The 23,602-nt window shown below is 39.0% G+C and overlaps 1 protein-coding gene across 1 annotated transcript in view; it reads left to right on the top strand.

The window, feature by feature from the left end:
- GALNT17 (polypeptide N-acetylgalactosaminyltransferase 17) overlaps nucleotides 1-21,989 on the top strand; it is a 586,654-nt gene extending 564,665 nt beyond the window's left edge. Inside the window, exons 7-11 of the mRNA XM_089668484.1 lie at nucleotides 3,074-3,259; nucleotides 3,345-3,482; nucleotides 10,253-10,348; nucleotides 17,828-17,995; nucleotides 19,544-21,989. Of these exons, the coding sequence (XP_089524610.1) occupies nucleotides 3,074-3,259; nucleotides 3,345-3,482; nucleotides 10,253-10,348; nucleotides 17,828-17,995; nucleotides 19,544-19,672 (717 nt within the window). The 3' untranslated portion in view covers nucleotides 19,673-21,989. The remainder of the gene's footprint in view (nucleotides 1-3,073; nucleotides 3,260-3,344; nucleotides 3,483-10,252; nucleotides 10,349-17,827; nucleotides 17,996-19,543) is intronic.
- The last annotated feature ends 1,613 nt before the right edge of the window (nucleotides 21,990-23,602 follow it).

The raw sequence follows: 23,602 nt of genomic DNA, 5'->3' as shown, positions 1-23,602 counted from the left end.
TGAATTTTTGAGCACTTACAACATGAGAAGAGATTTTTAAAGTACGTTTATATTGGATTGTCAAAAATAGCTATTGTTTGTATTGTTATTGCAATTCTGATGTTATAAAATGAAAGTGTGCAGTGTGCTGTGACTATAGATCTCCTTTAAGACAGAGGTACGTTCTGCTTAAAATTAAATGGCAACATTGCAACCGAGTTAGGAAATCATTACATACAGTATATTGTATGTCGTGTAAATGCATCTTTCACCTTGCCTCAAGCCTTAGTCTCCTAAACCCATTATTTGGTCTTTACTATTTGAATCATTTTACTCAGCACTTGAGAGTGCCAGTATTGGCTAGAACAAGGTCTGTTTCTTTCAGATGTCAATAGCAAGACTGAGGGAAAACAAAAGTGTTTATTTCACCCCTTTAAAAACAGGTGTGATATCAATACAAAACATTTCACACAAAAAAAATTAAGCTCTCAAGGTTGTTATCGTCTTTATTTTTGCTGATGTACATTTTAACATCTTACACATTTTCTTTAAAGAGCAACCGAAAGTGGACCAATTATTTTAGGATGGAGGGAAAGGGGTGGAATTTACCTACTGTTTAGAACCCCATATAGGTGTCTTCCTCACATTTCAGTTCTAGAAGCCTGGGTGTTAGGCTCGTGAATCTGCACCCTCTAGGATTATATGGAAAACTGCACTAGGTGGTGGAGATTTGCCAAATAGGACCCAGCACAGCAAAAAACAATCAGGCAGGGATCCAAATATAGGTGTCCGTTTATGACACAGAGAATAGCTGCGATTAAGAGGATTGCAGCTATTCTCTGGTCATTCACAGTTTATGACACTCAGGAGATCAGCAGAGAACATGTTCAGCCCTTCACTGTAGAGCTGTGTTCTCCCTCCAGATTCTCCAGCCCAGAGCTGGAGAATCGGAGGAACCGAAAACTAAGCAGCGATAATTTCCCTCTGTTTAGTAAACTGATCTTTTACTGTAATCTAGTGAGATTATAGGAAAATCAGCAGTTTTCCAGCATTTGTAGACCGTTCTCCAGCGTTTGGAGACCGTTCTCCCTTCGTTCGGAGAACTGCTTCATAAAAGGCATTCAAAGGAGAACTGTGTTCTCCAAGAATGCCAGAGAACTGAGCAGTGATCTATTACCGTTGGTTCATAAACGGACACCATAGAGATATGCAATTCAGGTGGAGTTCTTATTTTTTTGCTACTGTTATAGGAAATAATTAGAAGTTATTTAAACTATTTACTGTAGAATAACTAAAGAACGTTTATCATGATTAGGTAAGCACTGGCATTTATTGCTGATATTTGACCAAATGGTTGCTTAACTATTTCTTCTAATCAGAATTCCATGTAGCAAGGAAAGATATTTTTATAGACAAAGATGTTACTACCCCTTCTATATCCTCCCCACTGTCAAGGTAAAGTGTCACCTTGTCACTTTCTTCCTGTTCACTGTGATACAATTAACTTTGTTGTCAAAGAGCTACAAATTATCTGCCAAGTTTCAATATTTATCACAGCAACTGGAGATTCATGTGCTCCAAGTTCCCCACTGGTTGTTGATAGGGGAATGAAATGGAGTAAAGACTGAACTTTTACAGGCTGATATAAGAATAATAGAATACTCTGACACTTCATACATACGTTCATACAAAAGTAATCACATTAAGGTATGTGTGTCAGAGTTGTGTACCATATCTCAATAGGTTGGAGTATAAAGCAGAGAGAAAAAAATATTGCCATTGCAGAGGGCTACTAACAGATTAAGGAGGAACATTTTGGATGCATTTCCTTACTTCATCAGGCTGATTGATTCACCTGATTCTGGCCAGTTCTTGAACCTAGCAGACTGATTCATTCATTCCTAGATCTTATCTGAAAAGGTAGCCCCTTCTTTCAAAAAGTCTAAAGTACTTTGAAGTTTCCTGTAGCAATAAAGAAAAGTATTTATTCCTACTTATACCAAAAGATTTAAAGGAAAAATGTATTGTTCTTGATAAGCAGCATTGACATGAAACATAGTTCAAGAGTTTGATAAAGGAAGACAAATACTGTAGTTTGTGTGTTAAAAAGAACTGTGGATAACACAGTCAAGCCATGTTCACTTAACATCCAATCATATGCACAAAAAAAAATCTTGCACATGACTGAATGTTCAGAATAACCACAAGGTGACATTATTTACTAAGCTAAATAAGTATTCACATTGCCAAGGTAACTTTCACTGTCCACAGTGAACAGCTTCTGCCCCTTTAGTAAATTGACCCCATTGTGCTAATACACAGGTGGGAAAGTGCATGTAGCATTGGTTTCACTTACTTGCATAAGATAATTCAAGTCAACTGAATGGGTTCCTTCAAAAGGCATGTAATCTTCCCTCATGCCAAAGAATAAATCAACCACTTCCTGCTGGAGGCATGCATATATGCAGCCCCTTAGCAGGTGGGCTTTAATGCCAATAGGCCACATATATTCAGCCCTATGTAAACACTTTTCTGTGCTGAGAGCACAGTTACTGGTGGGCACTGGAACTCTCCCAATGCATAATTGCAGTTGAGACCTTTCCAATTATGTGATCGCCAATCACAGCGATCAAAATGCCCACCTCCTCCTCCCAGCATTTAAAACCTCCTTAATGGCCATGAGGCAGTGGTGGGAAAGGTTTTAATATAACTGTAGCAGAAGATCATCAGCCATCTTTTCTGGTAACTATAATAACATTACTTTGATCACCACCACATGTAATCAGACGTTTCCCAACTTGTTTTTTTTTATGAAAGAAGACCAGATTACATTTTCCTATCAAGGTGTTTTAATTTGGTGAGTGATGAACATCCAAATTATGAACTAACAGCAGACAATTATTTGGGAAAAAATAGTTTTGGCATCACTATCTATTTTCTATGGCTGGATTTAAAGTTTAGTCTATCAGTGACACTTAGTTTAGTCTATCAGTGACACTTAAATTTTGTTTCACATACTTTTGTCATTGTTACGCTCTATCATATTAATATCATATTAATATTGCTTTGATTTCCTTTTTGTGTTTTCTTACAGGTGTGGCTATGTGGGGGCAGCATGGAAGTTCTCCCATGTTCAAGAGTGGCCCATATAGAACGCAAAAGGAAGCCTTATAACAATAATATTGATTTCTACACAAAAAGAAATGCATTACGGGTAGCTGAAGTCTGGATGGATGATTACAAATCTCATGTATATATTGCATGGAATTTACCTTTAGAGGTACACTCTGAAAATTAATAATATACAGTGTTCATCATCAGCATGTAAACAGATAGCATAATAAAATTCTCCTCATTATCTTTAGAACCCAGGAATTGACATTGGTGATATTTCAGAAAGAATTGCCTTAAGGAAAAGCTTGAAATGCAAGAACTTTCAGTGGTACTTGGATAATGTTTATCCAGAAATGAGACGATACAATAATACTGTTGCATATGGAGAGGTAATGTAAATATTTACTCTATTTTGTACAGGCATGCCTATGGCTGGAGGCAGGGTTCACACTGATGCGGTGCGGAATTCGCACCATTTTCTGTGCGAATTCTGCACCGCAGCAGAATCGCACCCCCTTCATGAGAACCGTTGCAGGTGTGTATGTTAGGTTAACACTCTGAATGCGGTGTGATGTGCAGAATCAGATCGCATAGGTGTGAATACTCATACAATCCAAATCTAGTGTGGACCAAAAAAAGGGTCCTGCACCTTTTTAGTGCAGGTGCGGTGCGATTTGAGCCAAACAAAATGTATGTCTCCAATCGCACCGCACACAAATCGCATGTGATTTGCACAGGAATGCGGTGCGGTTCCTGTGCAAATCACATGCGATATGCCGCACTGCACATATGTGAACCCAGCCTGACAGATTTAATAAAAATTGAACCAGTGGGGTTTATTTACTAAAGACAAATAGGCTGTTCACTTTGCAAGATACAGTCAGGTCCATAAATATTGGGACATCGACACAATTCTAACATTTTTGGCTCTATACACCACCACAATGGATTTGAAATGAAACGAACAAGATGTGCTTTAACTCCAGACTGTCAGCTTTAATTTGAGGGTATTTACATCCAAATCAGGTGAACGGTGTAGGAATTACAACAGTTTGCATATGTGCCTCCCACTTGTTAAGGGACCAAAAGTAATGGGACAGAATAATCATAAATCAAACTTTCAATTTTTAATACTTGGTTGCAAATCCTTTGCAGTCAATTACAGCCTGAAGTCTGGAACGCATAGAACGCATAGACATCACCAGACGCTGGGTTTCATCCATGGTGATGCTCTGCCAGGCCTCTACTGCAACTGTCTTCAGTTCCTGCTTGTTCTTGGGGCATTTTCCATTCAGTTTTGTCTTCAGCAAGTGAAATGCATGCTCAATCGGATTCAGGTCAGGTGATTGACTTGGCCATTGCATGACATTCCACTTCTTTCCCTTAAAAAACTCTTTTGCAGTATACTTTGGGTCATTGTCCATCTGCACTGTGAAGCGGCGTCCAATGAGTTCTGAAGCATTTGGCTCAATGTGAGCAGATAATATTGCCCGAAACACTTCAGAATTCATCCTGCTGCTTTTGTCAGCAGTCACATCATCAATAAATACAAGAGAAGCAGTTCCATTGGCAGCCATACATGCCCACGCCATGACACTACCACCACCATGCTTCACTGTTGAGGTGGTATGCTTAGGATCATGAGCAGTTCCTTTCCCTCTCCATACTCTTCTCTTCCCATCACTCTGGTACAAGTTGATCTTGGTCTCATCTGTCCATAGGATGGTGTTACAGAACTGTGAAGGCTTTTTTAGATGTCGTTTAGCAAACTCTAATCTGGCCTTCCTGTTTTTGAGGCTCACCAATGGTTTACATCTTGTGGTGAACCCTCTGTATTTACTCTGGTGAAGTCTTCTCTTGATTGTTGACTTTGACACACATACACCTACCTCCTGGAGAGTGTTCTTGATCTGGCCAACTGTTGTGAAGGGTGTTTTTTTCACCAGGGAAAGAATTCTTCGGTCATCCACCACAGTTGTTTTCCGTGGTCTTCCGGGTCTTTTGGTGTTGCTGAGCTCACCGGTGCGTTCCTTCTTTTTAAGAGTGTTCCAAACAGTTGTTTTGGCCACGCCTAATGTTTTTGCTATCTCTCTGATGGGCTTGTTTTGTTTTTTCAGCCTAATGATGGCTTGCTTCACTGATAGTGACAGTTCTTTGGATCTCATCTTGAGAGTTGTCAGCAACAGATTCCAAATGAAAATAGCACACTTGAAATGAACTCTGGACCTTTTATCTGCTCATTGTAATTGGGATAATGAGGGAATAACACACATCTGGCCATGGAACAGCTGAGAAGCCAATTGTCCCATTACTTTTGGTCCCTTAACAAGTGGGAGGCACATATGTAAACTGTTGTAATTCCTACACCGTTCACCTGATTTGGATGTAAATACACTCAAATTAAAGCTGACAGTCTGGAGTTAAAGTTCATTTCATTTCAAATCCATTGTGGTGGTGTATAGAGCCAAAAATGTTAGAAGTGTGTCTATGTCCCAATATTTATGGACTTGACTGTAATTTCTCTTAGCATAGTTAGCATACTGAAAATTCATGCTTGCACATGACTGGATGAATGAAGTCAGCAGAGCTTCTCATCATTCAATAAGCTCTGTAAAAGTCCCTTTGCGTAGTGAATAGCCTATTTTTCATTAGTAAATCAACCCCAGTAAGTTCCACTCTGCAAGAGAAAGATATGCAGCCCCCTTAAAAAAAAAAAAGAAACCTCTTTTTTTACTCTAACGTACCCTTCATCCGAACACTTAAGCTGGCCATACAATGTTTTTGTCGTTCAGCCAGGTATGTTGAACAAATAAAAAAAAAACAGATTCCTTCATCCATACATGCAAGGTGGATGAAGTAATCTCCCACTCTTAGTGATTGTATTCACATAGCAGGACTCCCTGTTGCCAGAAAACACTGACTAGAAGCTATGATCGCTAATAGAAAAAAGTTTTGCAACCAGGGGCGGACTGACAACTCATGGGGCCCCCGGGCAATAAGGGATCATGGGCCCCTGTGTCTTTGCCCAAACTCAAAAAAGCCTATGAAAAAGGTACCAGGGGCATCCCATGGCGCCCCTACTGACCCCGCGCCTCGCGCACGCCCCCTACCCGGTAATGCAAAATCACATAAATATACGTGATTTTGTGCATCCCATGCCGCCCTGTAGCGGTATTTCTGCTATAGGGTGGTCAGGAAGCGGATAACTCCTTCCTGCCCAGTGCCATTAGTACAGTGTCAGTGCTTTTTTTTTAGCACTGATCACTGTATTGGTGTCACTGGGGATGTCAGTGACACCAAGTCAGTTCCCCCCAGTGTCAAAATGCGTGCTGCGTGCTGCTCCCAATGTAAGTCGCTGACCACCGCCATTACTAGTAAAAATTAAAAAAAAAATCCCAGTATATATACTGCCATTTGTAAACGCTATAACTTTCACGTAAACCAATTAATATACACATACTGGGATTTTTTTTATTTAGAAAAGACACATAGCAGAATAAATTTTGGCATAAATTTATGACGAAATTTGATTTTTTAATTTTTTTTACTGGACATGTTTAACAGAAAAAAATTAAAAATATTGTTTTTTTTCTCAAAATTGTCGGTCATTTTCTTTTTATATAGGGCAAAAAATTTAAAATGCACAGGAGATCAAATACCACTGAAAGAAAGCTCAATTCATGGGAAAAAAAGGACATAAATTTCATTTGGGTGCAGCATTGCATGACCGCACAAATGTCAATTAAAGTAACGCAGCGCCGTATCGCAAAAAAAGGCCTGGTCAGGAAGGGGGTAAATTCTCTGGAGGACAAGTGGTTAAAGTAGAGTTCTGGTCAAAATTTAACTACTCTTAAAAATGCTGCCACCCCCTCCTAACACATATCTAACTAACCTGTGTAAAAAAAAAGATCTGTATAATTAACTATTTTCAGGCTGCTTCAGTTTGGTCACATGATCGGTTCCCCTCTATCAGCTGCAGGAGAAAGGCGGGAGTATTGACAATGGAAGGGCCATAGGAATCCTGTGGGTGACATCACCACTCCCAAGCATTGCCAGCCATTGTTGAGTGCTCCTTTCATTCCCCTGCAGCCTCTGCTGGGCGACACAGAAGAGATCACATAACTGGATCAGAGCGGCCTACAAGTAGGCAAGTAGACAAATATTTTCCTACGCAGGTTGGTCAGGATAGTTTTTAGGAGAGGGTGTATCTTTAAGAGTAGGTAGCTTTTGACCAGAATTCTACTCTAACACTTCTCTCTCAAAAAATAATCCCTAAAATACTTAAACCCTGAGGGGATAATGTAACATACAGTGAAGAAATAGAAGCATCCCTTGCAGATATCAAGACATTAATGCCACTGTATAGCAGACATTGGCTGTGGTTAAATAATATTTTATGTATGCCTCCTTTATTGACTTTACAATAATTATTCAATTTTACAGCTGCTTTGAGCATGCTTTACACAGCTAGGGCACTGCAGGGCATATATCAAACTCTAATAGCATATTGCAGATTTTTCCATTAAATTTGTAATGAGAATTTTATTTGAAACATGTATCTTTTGGCTGTTTTGTATTGCTAAAATATTGTGGTTTCAATAGTACTGTGATGTTGGTGAAGACAGCTATGGGATATAATATAATAAGATCTCATCCGTCTTCCAGATTTATAATCTATAGTTTAGACCTCAGAAACCACACAAAATAAATTTTACATACAGACCTAAAATAAGAGAGAGTACTGCCAATACAGATTAAAATATCCTAAACAGCATATGATCCAAAATCAGATCTGTAAAAGAAGGCTTCAGATTTGTTGCAGAGGGTTTATTGTCCTTTACAAATTTTCCTTTTTTTTTTGTCTTCACAAGTAAGCCTTTCACAGTGTTTGATTTGATTCATGAATCTGATGTTATGCTACATTTAAAGCCCAACTCCAGCTTTTGAGCCCATCCTCTGCACCTACTATAATAAAAATTAAAAAACCCTTTATACATATTTCAAATCAAGGTGTCTTACGGCCAGTAACATAATATCACAGGTCCTTGCCTCTTTTTGTCTTCTTGTAAGCTGCCATATAATGTGTGAGCAGGGGCAGACTGACCATTTGGAAACTTGGGCACCGCCCGAGGGCCCAGGGTCAGTAGGGGGCCCCATGAGATGCCCCTGGTACCTTTTTCATAGGCTTTTTTGAGTTTGGGCAAGGACACAGGGGCCCCATGATCCCCTATTGCCTGGGGGCCCCATAAGTTGTCAGTCCGCCCCTGTGTGTGAGTGTCATTGTGTGCATCAGAACCCCAAACCCAGGCCTGATTGATGATGCTGACTTAGGGGGGTGCCCATAATAACGTGGATTTACAGAAAGTGAGATGGATGATGCTGGGTATCATTAAACCCAGAAGAGGACTGGTACTGGATTAAGGAGCAGTGATTCTGCAGGGGACATCACCAGAGAGAGTGTAAGTATCACAGGAAAAACTGCATTTTTAAACTATGGGCATCTTATTTTTAAAGTGTTAAAGAATCCTGGAGTTTGGTTATAAATGTATGCATGAGGATCTGAAAAAGTATTCTGAAGTTAGAACTACTAAAATTCTTAGCTGTTCTCAGTCAGTAACTTAGAAAGTTCTTTAAAGTAGATGTATCATTTAAAATCATACTTTACATGACACAATCAGGCACATGTCAGCATTAACAAAAAGGAATATATATTTTAATTAAAAAGTTCTTCTTTCTTTCCATTAATATAAATTATATTCGGAGCTCCATCTGGTCACTTACAATTTAGGCAGACATGGTATCTGGCAACAAGGTGCATTGAGGTTGGCATCATTAGAAACTACAAAGAATGTTCCAGTAACACAGCCTATATTATGTTATCAGTGAGACAAAAGGATCACCAGGAAGCAGAGCCAGTTTATTTTGAGCATTTGTACAGGCATTTTTGGACACGTTTAATTTTATAAAAATACTTTTAGCAAATGGAAAGCTAGTTACTAGAAAAGAAAACTTGTGAAAACGTGCATTATAGGTGCATTTTTCACACATTTTGTAGGCACACCAGTTGTTTTCTATTGGGGCCAAAATGCATGATTCTGCCCTTAAATAAATTCATGTTCTTTTCTGAGAGATAAGCTTCAAGCCTCAAACAATACTATGCTCAGGTGTCCGTGTGAATGGGTGCCATTGAATATAATGAAAATCCTATTGTAAAGCTTTAAAGAATAAGTTCACCTTTTAAACAAAAATATTAAATTCACATTTTTTGCATGTAAAACAAATGTGCATTTATTAGTTATGTCTACAGGAGCCTGGGAAGCATTGCACCAGTGATCAGTAGATCGCTGATGCCATGCAGGTCTCCTGCAGACCTGTCAGAATATCTGCTTGCCGTACTGGATGTACGAAGAAGCAGATATTCTGACAGGAATCTATCATTGAAAACTACAAGCCCACAGCTGCTAAGGCTGTCAGGGCTTGCAGTTCATTCATTCATAAAAGTCCGTGAATGAATGGTGCCGCCATGTGGGTGGAACCCCGCAGGGCCAGGCTGTTTTCAAATTTGACAGATAGTACAGTGGAACTTCTCCCCGTACTTCTGTCAGAGGAGGGGGACAGCGGAGCGGCTATGGGAACATGTTACATGTTCCACTCTAAAAACAGGTGGAACATGTAACATGTTCCCAAAGGTGAACTTATCCTTTAAAGTGCTTCTGGTGAAGCACTATATTCCTCCTATATTGTCATTGAGAATTTCATTTCAAGAACTTGTCCCTTTTGTTTAATTTATTTTTTTTACAACTGCTTTGGTGCCAGTACCACAGAACATTAATGGTTAGTTAATGGTTTAATACTGTATATGAGTTATGGGGTCTTTGCATAAAACATTCTGAAGTTGAGCAGTTGAACTAAATTCCATTTTCAAATAAATTATCTCTTGTATCATCAGCTCCATCGAGGGCAGTGGTTTATAAACAGACCCCTATGAGTGTACAGTATGACATCGCAACAACTGTTATGGTGTCTATTGTTACAGTATGCTGTTTTATTTAAAAATGCATTCTCTATAATGTGTTATTTTTTTTTAGTTTTTAATACAATACAAACTTCACCCATTTGCTTTAAAAACATTTCTAAACAAATGTTTTTGTTTCTACAGCTACGGAATAATAAAGCTAAAGACGTTTGTCTAGACCAAGGACCACAAGAGAATCATACAGCTATAATGTACCCATGTCACGGATGGGGTCCCCAGGTTTGATATTTCTCTATTTGTTTTATGGCCCATGGTTCATCAGTTAGAGCCACATGTAGGCAATTAGAAAGATTTACACAATTGAACAGTAATAGTTTTGGTTATTCTGGAATAATGAGCTTGCAGTAATTGCGTTACTTTGGGGCTTGTTTATTAAATGTAAGCATTCATAAAACCACTGAAGTGACATTTTCCCTGACTTTTATTGCAAATTTAATTACCAGGCATATCTGCAGCAGATTAATAAGGTCCCTAAAAAAATATATATACATATATATATATATATATATATATATGTATATATATATTGGCAGACATACTATCTGGCATTCTTTTAAGCCATCATGGTGTTAGGTTTTGTAGTTTAAGAATCTAAAATAATAGCATTTATTAAATTAAATATTTAACAAGACATAAATAATAATATTAATAAGAAGTAGAAGAAGAAGACAAAAAAGAAGAAGAATATAAATTTTACTCTAAAATTGTAAAACGCATTTCAATGTATGACATGACATTTTTTTTTAATCAGTTTGTTTGGAAATCCCAGCACTGAAAGATTTTAGCCTGAGATTCTTCAGTACTGGCTTTAGAAGTTAAAATAGTGTATAGGATTAGGTTATATTCTGCCTAAGAGTCAAGACTTAGGGTTACGTTAAGATGGTGAGATAAGAATGTTAAGCAAAGAGTTATGTGCTGAGGGATAATTTTTAGGATAAGAGGTTGAAGTATAAGAGTTAACTGTTAAAGTTACGGAAGGCTAATTTTTTAGAGCTAGGTTAAAGCGTAACTCTAAGAGAAAAATGAAAAACTTAATTTAATCTAGTTATGCATTAGCTTTAGTTTACATATGCATTAGGTATTATTGTAAAATCATTAGGATGGTCTCCCCTGGCGAGGTGCCCCCAACATGTTGAGGTTATGTGGCCTGGTATGATTTAGGAGGGAGAGCCACGCTCATACCCCCACTTTCCTGGCTTGCCAGGCTGAATACTCAGATAAGGATCTGATATGGATTTTGAGGGGGACCCCATGCAATTTTTTTTTAGCGTGGAATCCCTCTTAATATCTATACCAAACCCATTTTTTTTAACGGCTCCTTTGTTTGCACTTTAGCCAGTGGGTACTTGCTCATTAACTGTTGACAGCTGGGATGGGTCACTGTTTTTTAGGACGCCAACAAGTGCCGTCTCTTTAACAGCCAATAACTGAGATGAGTCTCCAGTGGATGCAAAAACAGATTTTTAAAAAAGGACGTAATCTGTTTGCATTAGTTTATATCCATTCAGGTTCATTTAAATTGAACAGTACAGAGTTAAAGTGAAATGGATGTAAATGAATGTAAACAGATGATCAGCAAAATGGATGTAGCCACATGATCCATGCTCTAGTGTGGGTTCAAGGGGTAAAGCAGGTGGTTAAAATGCAATAGAAGGCCTCCTCACTGCCTGTGAAATCCTTTCTCAAAAGTGATCCAAATGCAGATTGCACTTTAAAGACCAATACTAGTGTGAATGAGGCCGTACACATACATTACACTTACACTCATTGTGGCACAGTCATTAAAACATACATGCTATGCATGTGTTGAGTGTAGGGGGAGTAGGCTCAGGTTTTATTTAACTACTACACTTTAAGCTCCTTCCACTGTTAACACAATTTGACCAAACCCACAATTATGAGCGGTGTGCTGTACACACTGCTCTATTCCTTCATACCACTTTATCGGCAGGGTTTGCCACCTCTAGGAACTTTACTGCCTAGCCTTAAAGAGGAAACACAAGGGGGTGCCTCTAAACTGCAGTATTAGGAAATAATGTAATAATCCATACATAGAACACTCACATGTGTGAAGAGATTTAAAGCCTTAAAAATGATGAGGACCATAGCCACTCTGATGATAACGTGTTGCCGTCGGCATCCAGGGCCAGATGGAACGTGAAAACAAGATGAACATCCATGTGACGATCGCGGCGTCAGACCCCTGACCTTCTGACCAAACTCGTGACCGAAGGACGAGCCAATCTAAAACCATGATGTCATGTACATAACAATGCCATGCCCAGCTGCACCCTGCACACCGATTTTCCAGCTAATTGGACCACAATCGATGTACCTGCAGCCTGGGAGCAATTGTTACTGGGTCAGGTTAATTACGCAATTAACCCTTCACACTGCCACCACCTCCTTTTTGTACAGAGAAAGAGGAAGCACGGCAATACCAGTAATACACTAGGATGATTGGTTAATTGTCGGTATACCACTATCACTGCAGACAGGTTATACAGAGGGTTAAACACTCATAGTAGCATTCTTCAGCAGCATGAATTCGTAAGTTGCAATAAAGAGCTATAGAAACAGTTTAACACTTTCAGAAAGTAAGGTTTATTACTAAAAGGGCAAACGAGTGCAGTAGAAATATTTACAGAAAAAAGATGTAACCAATATATATATATAAAAACATACAGAGCACAACAGCACAGCAACAAGATAACAGAAAGAAGTTTAGGTAGATAAGTACTTGCCAATCAGCCTTGGATTAAGCAGTTTCCAGTCTTATGAGCGCAAGGATGCTTTCTGTGTCTCGACTGCTAGTTTTGTTGGTTCATCGCAGGAGACTTTGCTTTCTCTCTCTCTCTGCTAGTGATGGTAACCGCAGGGAGATCTTTCTCTCACACACACACAAAGCATAACAGCCTTTTTCTACACAAAATCAGTTGGTGTCTTCTTTCAACAGCCTTATTTGGGAAGAGGATTGTATAAAGGCAGCTCAGTCTTCTTGACCTCAGCAACGTACACGGATTGCATGCCTAAGGGAGGGGGGATGAGGGGATAACATGAAGAATTCTTAACAAAATGAGGGCCGTGTCTGCCTCTTGTGTGCACGATTGCGACAATCCACGTTCCAGGGAAGGCACCAGCTCCCAGAGATGGAGAAGATGCAGAACCGGAAGTGACGTCAGCAAAACCACCTTAGAACGCAAAGATCAGAAGTGGTGTCAAGGGGGTTGGTGCGTAGCCTAGGTAACATGTTTCAGAGCACCAATCAGCTCCTTTGTCAAACCTGATTGGCTAAAAGGACGAATCCCATTTATATTGGTGGGTAAGCCTTTATGAGCAGGGTAATGACAGTCCTACTACACTAATGGAGAGGGAGAACACATTCTATGGATATACTATTAACAGAACGTTATACAAGAAGATGTATACAAATACATGGCAATGTTTTAGAAGGATAGCATAAAATAAAGGAATATATAGCTATTGTGGGGTATCACACTATTTAAGAATATGTAAGGTGGTACATCCAATAGTAATACTACCATTCCATCTCTCTTATCTCTTCCCCTACATACCAACTGTACCTCACAGAGAATACCAAACGTCTGTTTGATGCTACTAACCAACATAGAAAGATGGAAAAAGTTTTCAAGAGGCATTGGTCTATCTTGTTAGAGGATCCACACCTTACCTCTGTCATTACCTAAGTACTAAAAATGACTTATAGAAAAGCTCCCAGCATAAAAAATAAAATTGCACCTAGCAAACCAAAGCAGACTGCACCACTGTCCACATCCCTTTCCATTTTCCTCTCGTTGAAGGGAATGTATCAGTGCAAAAAATATCTATGTTTGACTTGCAAACACATCACACATGGTCAAAAGCAGTTCCAGGCCAATAATAAAACATATGACATCAAAGCATTTTACAACTGCTCCTCTGAATATGTCATCTATTGCCTCATGTGCCCATGTGGATTACACTACGTTGGTAGAACCACACGGACACTGAGGAAGCGTTTCGGCGAACATTGCCGTTTTGTAGAGGAAGGGGTAGAAAAGCACAGTGTACCTAGGAACTTTGAAGAGCACCATGACAAATGCTCTGAAGGCCTAAGAGTCTGGATTATTGAGGGTATCCCCAAAATATATTCCCCTGCTAAACATTTTAAAAGACTATGTGAGTAAGAGACCTATTGGATATACATTTTGGACACGCTCACTCCGATTGGTCTCTACGAAGAGATAGAAATTGGTACTATTATTTGATACAGTTACTATAGTTTCATTTTTTCCATGGACCTATGAACATTGCCCAATATAGGAATTGATGATTAATGGTCTGTATCTGAATCTTTTCTTTTTTAGTTCCCTCCTCCTCCTGTTCTTTGATGGATCTAATCTTTTTATATATGTTTTATATATTTTTTAAATATATTTTATTATATTACTGTAATGTTTTAATTAATATTATTTTTATCAAAACTAATTTTTATTATAATCATAACCACCTTCCATAATAGTGTGATACCCCACAATTGCTATATATATATTCCTTTTATTTTATGTAATCCTTCTAAAACATTGCCATGTATTCGTATACATCTTCTTGTATAATGTTCTGTTAATAGTATATCCATAGAATGTGTTCTCCCTCTACGTTCCTGTAAGGGGCCGCCTGACAGCACTTCTATCAATCCCCTGGCAGAGCCTCCCCAGAGTGCGGAGTCTAAGCACCGGAGCACTTGTTCACCAGGGCCCCTGATGGTGGGGATGGACTTGGAGCGCTCCAGTACCAGGTCGCAGCTGCTAGGTATCTCCAACAGGGGTAGAGGAGTCTGACAGGAGCTCCAGGGGGCTAAGAGTCTGATGTGAGGGAGCCTAGTGATCCCTGCGGGATGGATGGATGAGCTAAATCAGAGTCATACAGGCCGGGTCGGTAACTAGCGGGTCGGTGAGGTACAGAACGGTAGGCAAAGGATAGTCGGGTCACACACAGGGTCAATACCAAAAGATCAGATTTAAAGGGGAACATTGAGGAGCAGAGTCAGGCAGGCCAAGAGTCAGGACAGGAGAAGGCAGCAAGGTCAAACAATCCAGATCAAGATACTCACAACACAGGTAACAGCATACAAAGACCATTCGGCAACAAGTGTTTGTGCAGAGCTGGTTTAAATAGCCCGCCCTGCACCTGACAGGCGTAGCCTAGGTCCTAGTGCCTGCCTAGTACTGTCAAGACGACGGGTGCACCTGGGTCCTAGTGCCCTGCCACCTACACGTCTTGGCAGACACCTACATCTGTGTAGACCCATGCGTCGCGATGGTCCCTGACAGTTCCTATCCATTAGTGTAGTAGGACCACCCTTACCCCGCCCATATAGGCTTACCCGACAATATAAATGGGATTCATCATTTTAGCCAATCAGGTTTGACAAAGGAGCTGATTGGTGCTCCGAAACAGGTTACCTAGGCTATAGACCAACCCCCTTGACTCCACTTCTGGTCTTTTGCTGACATCACTTCTGGTTCCGCGGTCTTCTCCATCTCTGGGAGCGGTGCCTTCTCTGGAATGCAGATGTCCATCTTGGTTTCAGGCTCCATCTGGCCCTGGATACCAACACCAACACATTATCAGCAGAGTGGCTATGGTCCTCATCATTTTTAAGGCTTTTAATCTCTTCACACATGTGAGTGTTCTATGTATGGATTATTAAATTATTTCCTAATACTGCTGTTAGAGGCGCCCCCTTGTGTTTCTTTTTATTTCTGCAGAGATACATTCCAGTCTCTTGGTGGAGCTGCCTTTAGGTGTTTTTCTATGGACTTTTAGTTATACATGGACTTTATATGGACTTACCACGTTTTACCATCTATTGGTTATATTCCACAGTTTTTTACTTTAGGTTTGCACCATATGCTTATTGTATGCTAGCCTTAAAGAGGACTTTCAGTCTCCCCCCAAAAACAATAAAAATCAGCAGCTACAAATACTGTAGCTGATGACTTTTAATAAAAGGACACATGCCTGTCCTGGGATCCAGCACTGTCCTCACTCTGGCAAGTCCTTTGTCAGTCTTTGGGTCCCTGGTGCTGCCATGTATAGTGTGGGAAGTCAGCTGTGACTCCTTGTGGCTTCACAGTCAGCTTTCCACTGCGCATGTGTGAATCACACTGCATATTGTGAATGGACCTTCAGCCTCCTGGGACCTGTGATGTGCCCCAGAAGGATTTTGGTAGTGGGGGGACAAACATCAAAAATAGGTACCTGCTCCTCAAAAAAAGTGCACAAAGGTTAAGGGGGGAGGAGGCATATAAGAAAGACCTCCCCTACTGGATGAAGTTAGGCTTTAATGTGAACTCATCAAAAAAATTAGCAAATTGCAGATGTTATTGGAAACTCTATAGAAGGCGGTGGGAGGTGAATTTTGAAAATTAACTCAGGTCATTTTCAAGGCTAATAGGAAAGGGGTTGTCAAAGAAATATCATGGGGAGCTAGGCACTGCACTGGGGGACATGTACCAATGCAGAAAACATTTTTAAAATATTACCATAATTGGTGATGTCAGTGTCACCCCCCTTCCCCATTGTTTACATTCAGCTGCCCACTGCAGAAAAGTCATTTGTTGAGAAGGTTCATGGGAATTTGATTGCCTCAGTGGTCAGCACCCTTTGTTTCTGCAGTTCAGCAGGCATCATTCATAATTATTTATATGATTCTTCTAGCTGGACAATGTGGTTGACAGTACATTTACATCACTGGACACTTTTTTGTATGAAAATGGGACTGGTGTTGCGTGTTTATTTACTTAATGCCTTTGTTTTTTGTGAATGGTTTATTAGAATTTGGAAGCCCCCTTTAGAATAAAGGGCCCCCAAATATTCTTCCCCACATGAATGAGTAAATGGTACGTAGTACCTCTGGTTACTCAATAACAAGACATGTGACATAATAAATCAACACACACCATAGAAACATTTGTATATTAATAGATAAATGTATCAAAATAATATCCCAGGATGTAAATTTTTTTTTCCTATGAAATCCAAAACATAATGTCCCAATATGTCTCACAAAGTAAATGTCCCACAATGATCTGCTTCTGCTAATACTTTGTCACAAATGACATCTCCCTAGTGGGCTGTTGAATGTGCACAGACTCACTGGGGTGCTGGCTGGCATCATTCACCAAATATGGTCATTAATGTATTTTTTTCAATTACATTACCTGGGATACCCACCAATAGTTTGCTTTCTGAAACAAGGTGGAAGGCAGAGGAATCATTGGTAGTTAGGATGCCAAGGTACCAGATTGTTTAGCAGTGAAATATCAATATGCAAAGTAAAGTAACAAATAGCAACAAAGTAGCAATCATGTTTCATTGGCTTGACTACTCTGAATATATGCTTCTGGTTTCTGTATACCTTTGCTCTTTAGACTACCTTATTAAATAAGTCCTTAGAGGGTTGTCAGAAAAAAAAAACATGTGGTAGTCTTCATTTGTGAAAATTAAACACAATTAGGTCCACTTTTACAAGAATCTATGAAATAAATAGTTGCAGTTAATGAAAATAGTTTTCATTGAAGGCAAAATCATTGCAATTCAAACAAAGCAATGTAGTGGAAGAAACTGAAATACCCTGGTGGATGCAATGGCACAATGGGTAGTGTTGAATAATGCAATTCTATGTTTTTGCAGCTTGCAAGATACACAAAGGAAGGATATCTCCATCTCGGAACTCTGGGGAGCACAATTCTCTTACCTGATACACGCTGTCTAGTAGATAATAAGAAAAGCAAATTCCCTCAGCTTATGGACTGTGATAAGGTGAAAAGCACACTCCACAAGCGCTGGAGTTTTATACAGGTAAATAATTCTTTCCATGGCCATCCATTGTATGCTTGAAAAAATACTTGTATGTTGTGGATGACATAATAACATTCTTTACTTATAACTTTTATTTTTGCAATTCATGTAGTTCTTTTAGATTTTATTTACAAGTATACAGTTCATATTCCAAGCACATTTCCTACACATCCATTGTTTTATACACTATATTGCCAAAAGTATTGGAACACCTGCCTTTACACGCACATGAACTTTATTGGCATCCCAGTGTAAGTCTGTACCGTTTAATATTGAGTTGGCCCACCCTTTGCAGCTATAACAGCTTCAACTCTTCTGGGAAGGCTGTCCACAAGCTTTAGGAGTGTGTCTATGGGAATTTTTGGCCATTCTTCCAGGCCAGGTTGTAGATATATGATAAATAGCCATCACAGTCCCCATCAGGATAGTGGTCAAACCCCATATAGTGAATTGCATAGTATGCAGTGTTCCCGCTAGATCGGTAGGCGCAGCATCTGAGACTGCTCTCACCAGTCCGTGATATCAACCACGTGGGACATTGCTTCCGGGAGTGATGACGTAAGTACGTTACATTGACGCGTTTCATCCGCCAATCAGTGCAGACTTCTTCAGAAGCATGCATTAACCCCGCTTTGTCATTTTACATGGCCTATCAGTTTGTGGCTGAGTTGCTGTTGTTCCCAGTTTCTTCCACTTTGTTATAATACCACTAGCAATTGACCGTGAAATATTTATTAGCAAGGAAATTTCATGGTTGGACTTATTGCACAGGTGGCAACCTATCACAGTACCACGCTTGAATTCACTGAGCTACTGAGAGTGACCCATTCTTTCACAAATGTTTGTAAAAGCAATCTGCATGCCTAGGTGCTTGATTTTATACACCTGTGACCATGGAGGTGATTGGAACACCTGAATCCAATGATTTGGAGGGGTCTCCCAATACGTTTATGCAATATAGTGTATAACTTGCCATTTCTGCCTAACTGCCTGATTTGCCATACTCATAGTTATCTTTTTTTACAGATAACTTACCAAACATGTATTATCACAAAACCTACATTGTTGCAATGTCTTCATTTTAACAGTAATATATCATGTATTACTATAGTTTTAACAACCACAGCATTAAATTTAGACAAACAATTATTTTCTTTTCAATATACAGAGCAGTTATGGCTGAATGGGAAAGAAAAGGAAAGTGGTTTTTCCTTAGGAGCCTAGTGATAAATGTGTGAAAAAAAGTGAAAAGAAAGGATAATAACCAGTTCGCAACTATCAATTATTAGCTACAACCATGTTTGTTAGCAGTAATGTAATGCTTTATATTTTATTACCTAAGTCTTTTTTTATCTGTACCTAGGTAGGTTGGCAGCAATCCAGGTCAGGTTTACTCAAGAAACAATTATTGAGAATTACTGTTTATATCTGTAAAGCAAAAAGGAGTTAGAGTGTTTAAAAATGTAGTTTCCAGCACTTGATTAAAATATTATTGTATGTTGTTAACCATTATTTGGAGTTATCTAAATGTTATCATTTTCATTTCAGAATGGAGCAATAATGAATAAAGGCACAGGACGTTGCCTAGAGGTTGAAAGCAGAAGTAATGGAGGCATTGACTTAATTCTTCGGAGCTGCACAGGACAAAGGTGGACAATTAAAAACTTCATTAAATAGAAACAATGTCCTAATGTTATTTGGAAACATTAGATACAGACTTCAGCTCTTTCTTTACTGGATATTTCTACGGTTTTACCAGGATACAAAACCTGGGAGAAAAAAGTCATGTATTCTTCTACTTCGGAGCGGGTCAGAACTTCTTTCAAAATATAAAAGGAGCCACTGAAAATGACTTAAATGGGCCAGTACTATCATCCATTCTGCATGTTCGGGGTTAGTTTTAAACAAAAGCTTGCCAGGCTTGATTTTATTAAATCCAAATGGAATAGCAGCACAAAGGTTGAACGTGGTTTTCCCTTCTGTTCATGTGAACGTCCTGTTTATCATGAATCATGACCTTGTATGTTAAAAATATATTACCATCTTTGGGAATCATAAGTCTTAACTAGAGATAGTGACACCAAAATAATTGTCACCAAAGTAATAAACAGGTAGTCTGTCCAATCACAAGTGCAATACTTGCCTGCAGTTTGTTTTGTGGGAATTGGCCATTCACTACTAGAGGCACAATGCACAAAATATAACACTATACATTCTATGTTTACAAATTTTATTTGCTTTGTGTCAACAGACTACTGTTACTTATCAAATGGAACAATAATCAAGCTTGATCTCTGTGTTTTGTTAATAAAATGATTTAATTTTGGAACCAGTGTGGCATTGCCACCTTCTTGGAAAGACCAAAGTTGTTTCTTTTCAAAATAGGACTGTAAACTGGGCCTGTCTTAAACATGTAAAATGGGAAGAATGTAATTAGATAGTTATGGTAATGTAAAGATAATTGTGTATAATATGGGAAAAAATAATTTTGCTTTGTTTACTTTAATCATCTTCTCTTTACCTGGGACTTTCTTGTAGTGGTAAAGCTGTCTTGGTCATGCTGTCTATAAATTGTACTTTAACTACTTACCCCTTTCTCATGGTGCCTTCTGTCCCAAACTATGTCTCTGCACTTGTACTCAAAGTGATGTTTAATAGCATGGCTGTTTACTGTTTACAGTGAAGTTCACACATAACCAGGCACATAGATCCCTACACTCCCTTTTTGGCAAGGACAGTGACATGGACATACTGTACTCTACATGGCAGGGTACTACAGCAGAACACCGCTTGGAAAGGAAAAAAACATGGAGAAATAGTAAGAATAAAATCAATCCTTTTAAGATGCATTACCCAGATGTCAACAGGAATACTAAACAGATATAAAAACATAATACGACATGCAGTGCTGTACAATAATTACTTATTTCAATACATAAAGTACCAATTATGTGTTAAAGTGTGTAATATTTCAGAATCAATATGTTAATAGAAGTAGTTTAAAGAGTCTCCAGTAAAAGTGAAAAATATGATGACTCTGCCCACCCCAAGTTTCCTTGAAGCTCATCACCCACAACATGTTAGTCATAAGTAATTGCCAGAAACTGTAATCCCTAAAGTGTGTCATCTCACACTCACACCCAGACCTCCAGGGGGTTCATTATAGTTGAATCAACTGAACTCATTCCATTAAATTGAATAAGGTTTTCGGTGTCAATTAAAATGGGTCTGCTTACCTGCATGACCCCCGAAAAAAATATCTAAAATGGATTAGAGCGCACAGGACTTAATGAGCACCATGTAATGAAGAATTCACACTTCATTACCATAATCAGGTTAACTTTGCCAGGGGTGGCAGGATAGCTCCCTACCAAGGTCCTGGATAACAGTGCCATGATGGTGAAAGTGTCTGCTTGCACTATAGTTACCAAGTACATTACACTGGTTGGATGCAGCCTAACATTTCTGCCTCAAATAGCATCAACGTAAGGGTATTAATGTTTTTAAAGATTCAAGCCCATAACCATAAGTAAACATTTGCTAAAATGTGAATATGAAGCTGACCATTGTTGGAACATGCATGCACTCTTAAGTGTATATTAAGTGATCTAAAAACATGCTGGGGACTTCAGGGAGGAGTATCATTGCTTATCTGTGATATGAAACAGGGAAAGTGATCCAAAAATCCTACCCAGCCAAACAGATCCAACCTACTTTGGTCTTCCAAGATTATTCATTATTAAATTGTTTTTATCCCATACATTGTCCATTTATCTTATAATATGTCACAATCTCTGTTATCAGATGGTTGATCATCTGATGTCTGTGGGTAGCTTTGCTTTTGGTTAATTGACTGCCCGCTTAGAAGGTGCGTGGTGTTAAGCATGTTTTTACATTTTTTAATGAACATATCATGCATAAATGTAATAAATTCAGTGGAACTGGAACACAATAAACACGGCTCATAAAATAAACAAGCTAAATGTGCAAAAAATGTGTGATGTTTTTCAATTTAAAAAAATTACAAAAAAAGGTACATTGCTTGACAAATACAGTTGCCTGGCCCAGTTTGGTGGGTTGAGCTTGGTATATTTCTATATTCTTAAGGTGTTTCAACTTTTGCAGACAAATTTGAGATCCCCCTCCCAACTACATGTTTGTTATGTGTACCACACGTGCTGCAATGTGCAACACTCTTGCAACAGAGTGAGGGAAAGTTTTTTTATGCATTTACATACAGTCTACCACCCAAGCCTTGAAATTCTAAGCCTGTTAGGACAGACAGTGTGCACATCCAGTCTACAAACAGGGGCGGACTGACAACTCATGGGGCCCCCGGGCAATAAGGGATCAAGGGGCCCCTGTGTCCTTGCCCGCACCCAAAAAAAGCCTATGAAAAAGCCAATGAAAGGTACCAGGGACATCTCATGGGGCCCCCTACTGACCCCGGGCCCTCGGGCAGTGCCCGAGTACTCGAATATTCAGTCCGCCCCTGTCTACAAATGGTATTTAAGATCTACCAGCACAGTACAGGCAGGGTTAATTATGGTAAACATAACACTTCAGATCCCTTATTAAGATTAAATAGATGGACAAAGGTAGATAGTATTTTTCAGCAAGTAAAAGGCAACTTAAATGGTAAGTAATGATTTTCCTGCTATGTGACTATGTAAATGTATCTGACAAAATAGGGAGGTGTTACTTCACTTTGGCTGCAAAAGTAGAAAACACTTAAACCAAGTCAAGCACTGCTTGGCATTATTGATGTATTCACCTAACAGTGAAACATGTTACTCCTTCCAGAGCATGTAGTGCTTGGCTCAACGGTCAGGAGGCTCAACACTGCTGCACACACCAAGCTCAGTATCAAATTTGTAGGGTTTTTAGGGTTACAGAAAATGTTATAATTTAGATTAGATGTTAGGCTGAGGCTAGAATTTGAGGAAAGTAGATAGTGCTAAGGGTTTGGATTAAAGTATATGTAAACCTTCGCCTTGTAAAGCAACTCATTAAGTTTGAAATAGAGATGAAAGGTAAAACATTTATATGTACATATAAAAAATTATAAAAAATTGTTTCTCCATTTTTTTTTATTAGTGATCACATACCCTCTGTTCTCAGCTTCATAAAGAGCTCAGGGAGGAGAAATAGCAGCACACTGGTCTTCCTAGTGAATGGCTATGTGGGGGGGGGCATGTCAGCATAAGTCTGATATTGGATTAGTTCTCAGCACAGCTATAAAACTGGCCATGCTGTGCTCTCCTGCTTAGTGTGGTCAGATTTTAATAGGAAAGCAGAAGGGCTGGCAGGAACACCAGGGATTTTACACAAAGGAAGCGCTACAAAGAGGACAGGATACTTTTTCATACAAGTACATGGTACAACAAGCACATATCAGAAATCTGAAATGTTGAGTTTAATTCTTTTACATATTCTATTGTAGAAGTTTAGATTTAAAATTAAGATTTAATATTCTAGATTTATAATTAAATGGCAAGGCTTTAAGTGTTACTAAACCCAGGACCCTGCATTCACTATATCTGGTCTTCCACAGTACACAGAACATGGAAATGCAATTGTGTTAGTAAATATAGTAAATATAAACTG

Source organism: Staurois parvus, unplaced genomic scaffold, assembly GCF_062004578.1.
Source record: "Staurois parvus isolate SC_StPar_1 unplaced genomic scaffold, SC_StPar_1.0 ptg000058l, whole genome shotgun sequence".
Lineage (NCBI taxonomy): Eukaryota > Metazoa > Chordata > Amphibia > Anura > Ranidae > Staurois > Staurois parvus.
This window is presented reverse-complemented; position numbering and strand designations above follow the sequence as displayed.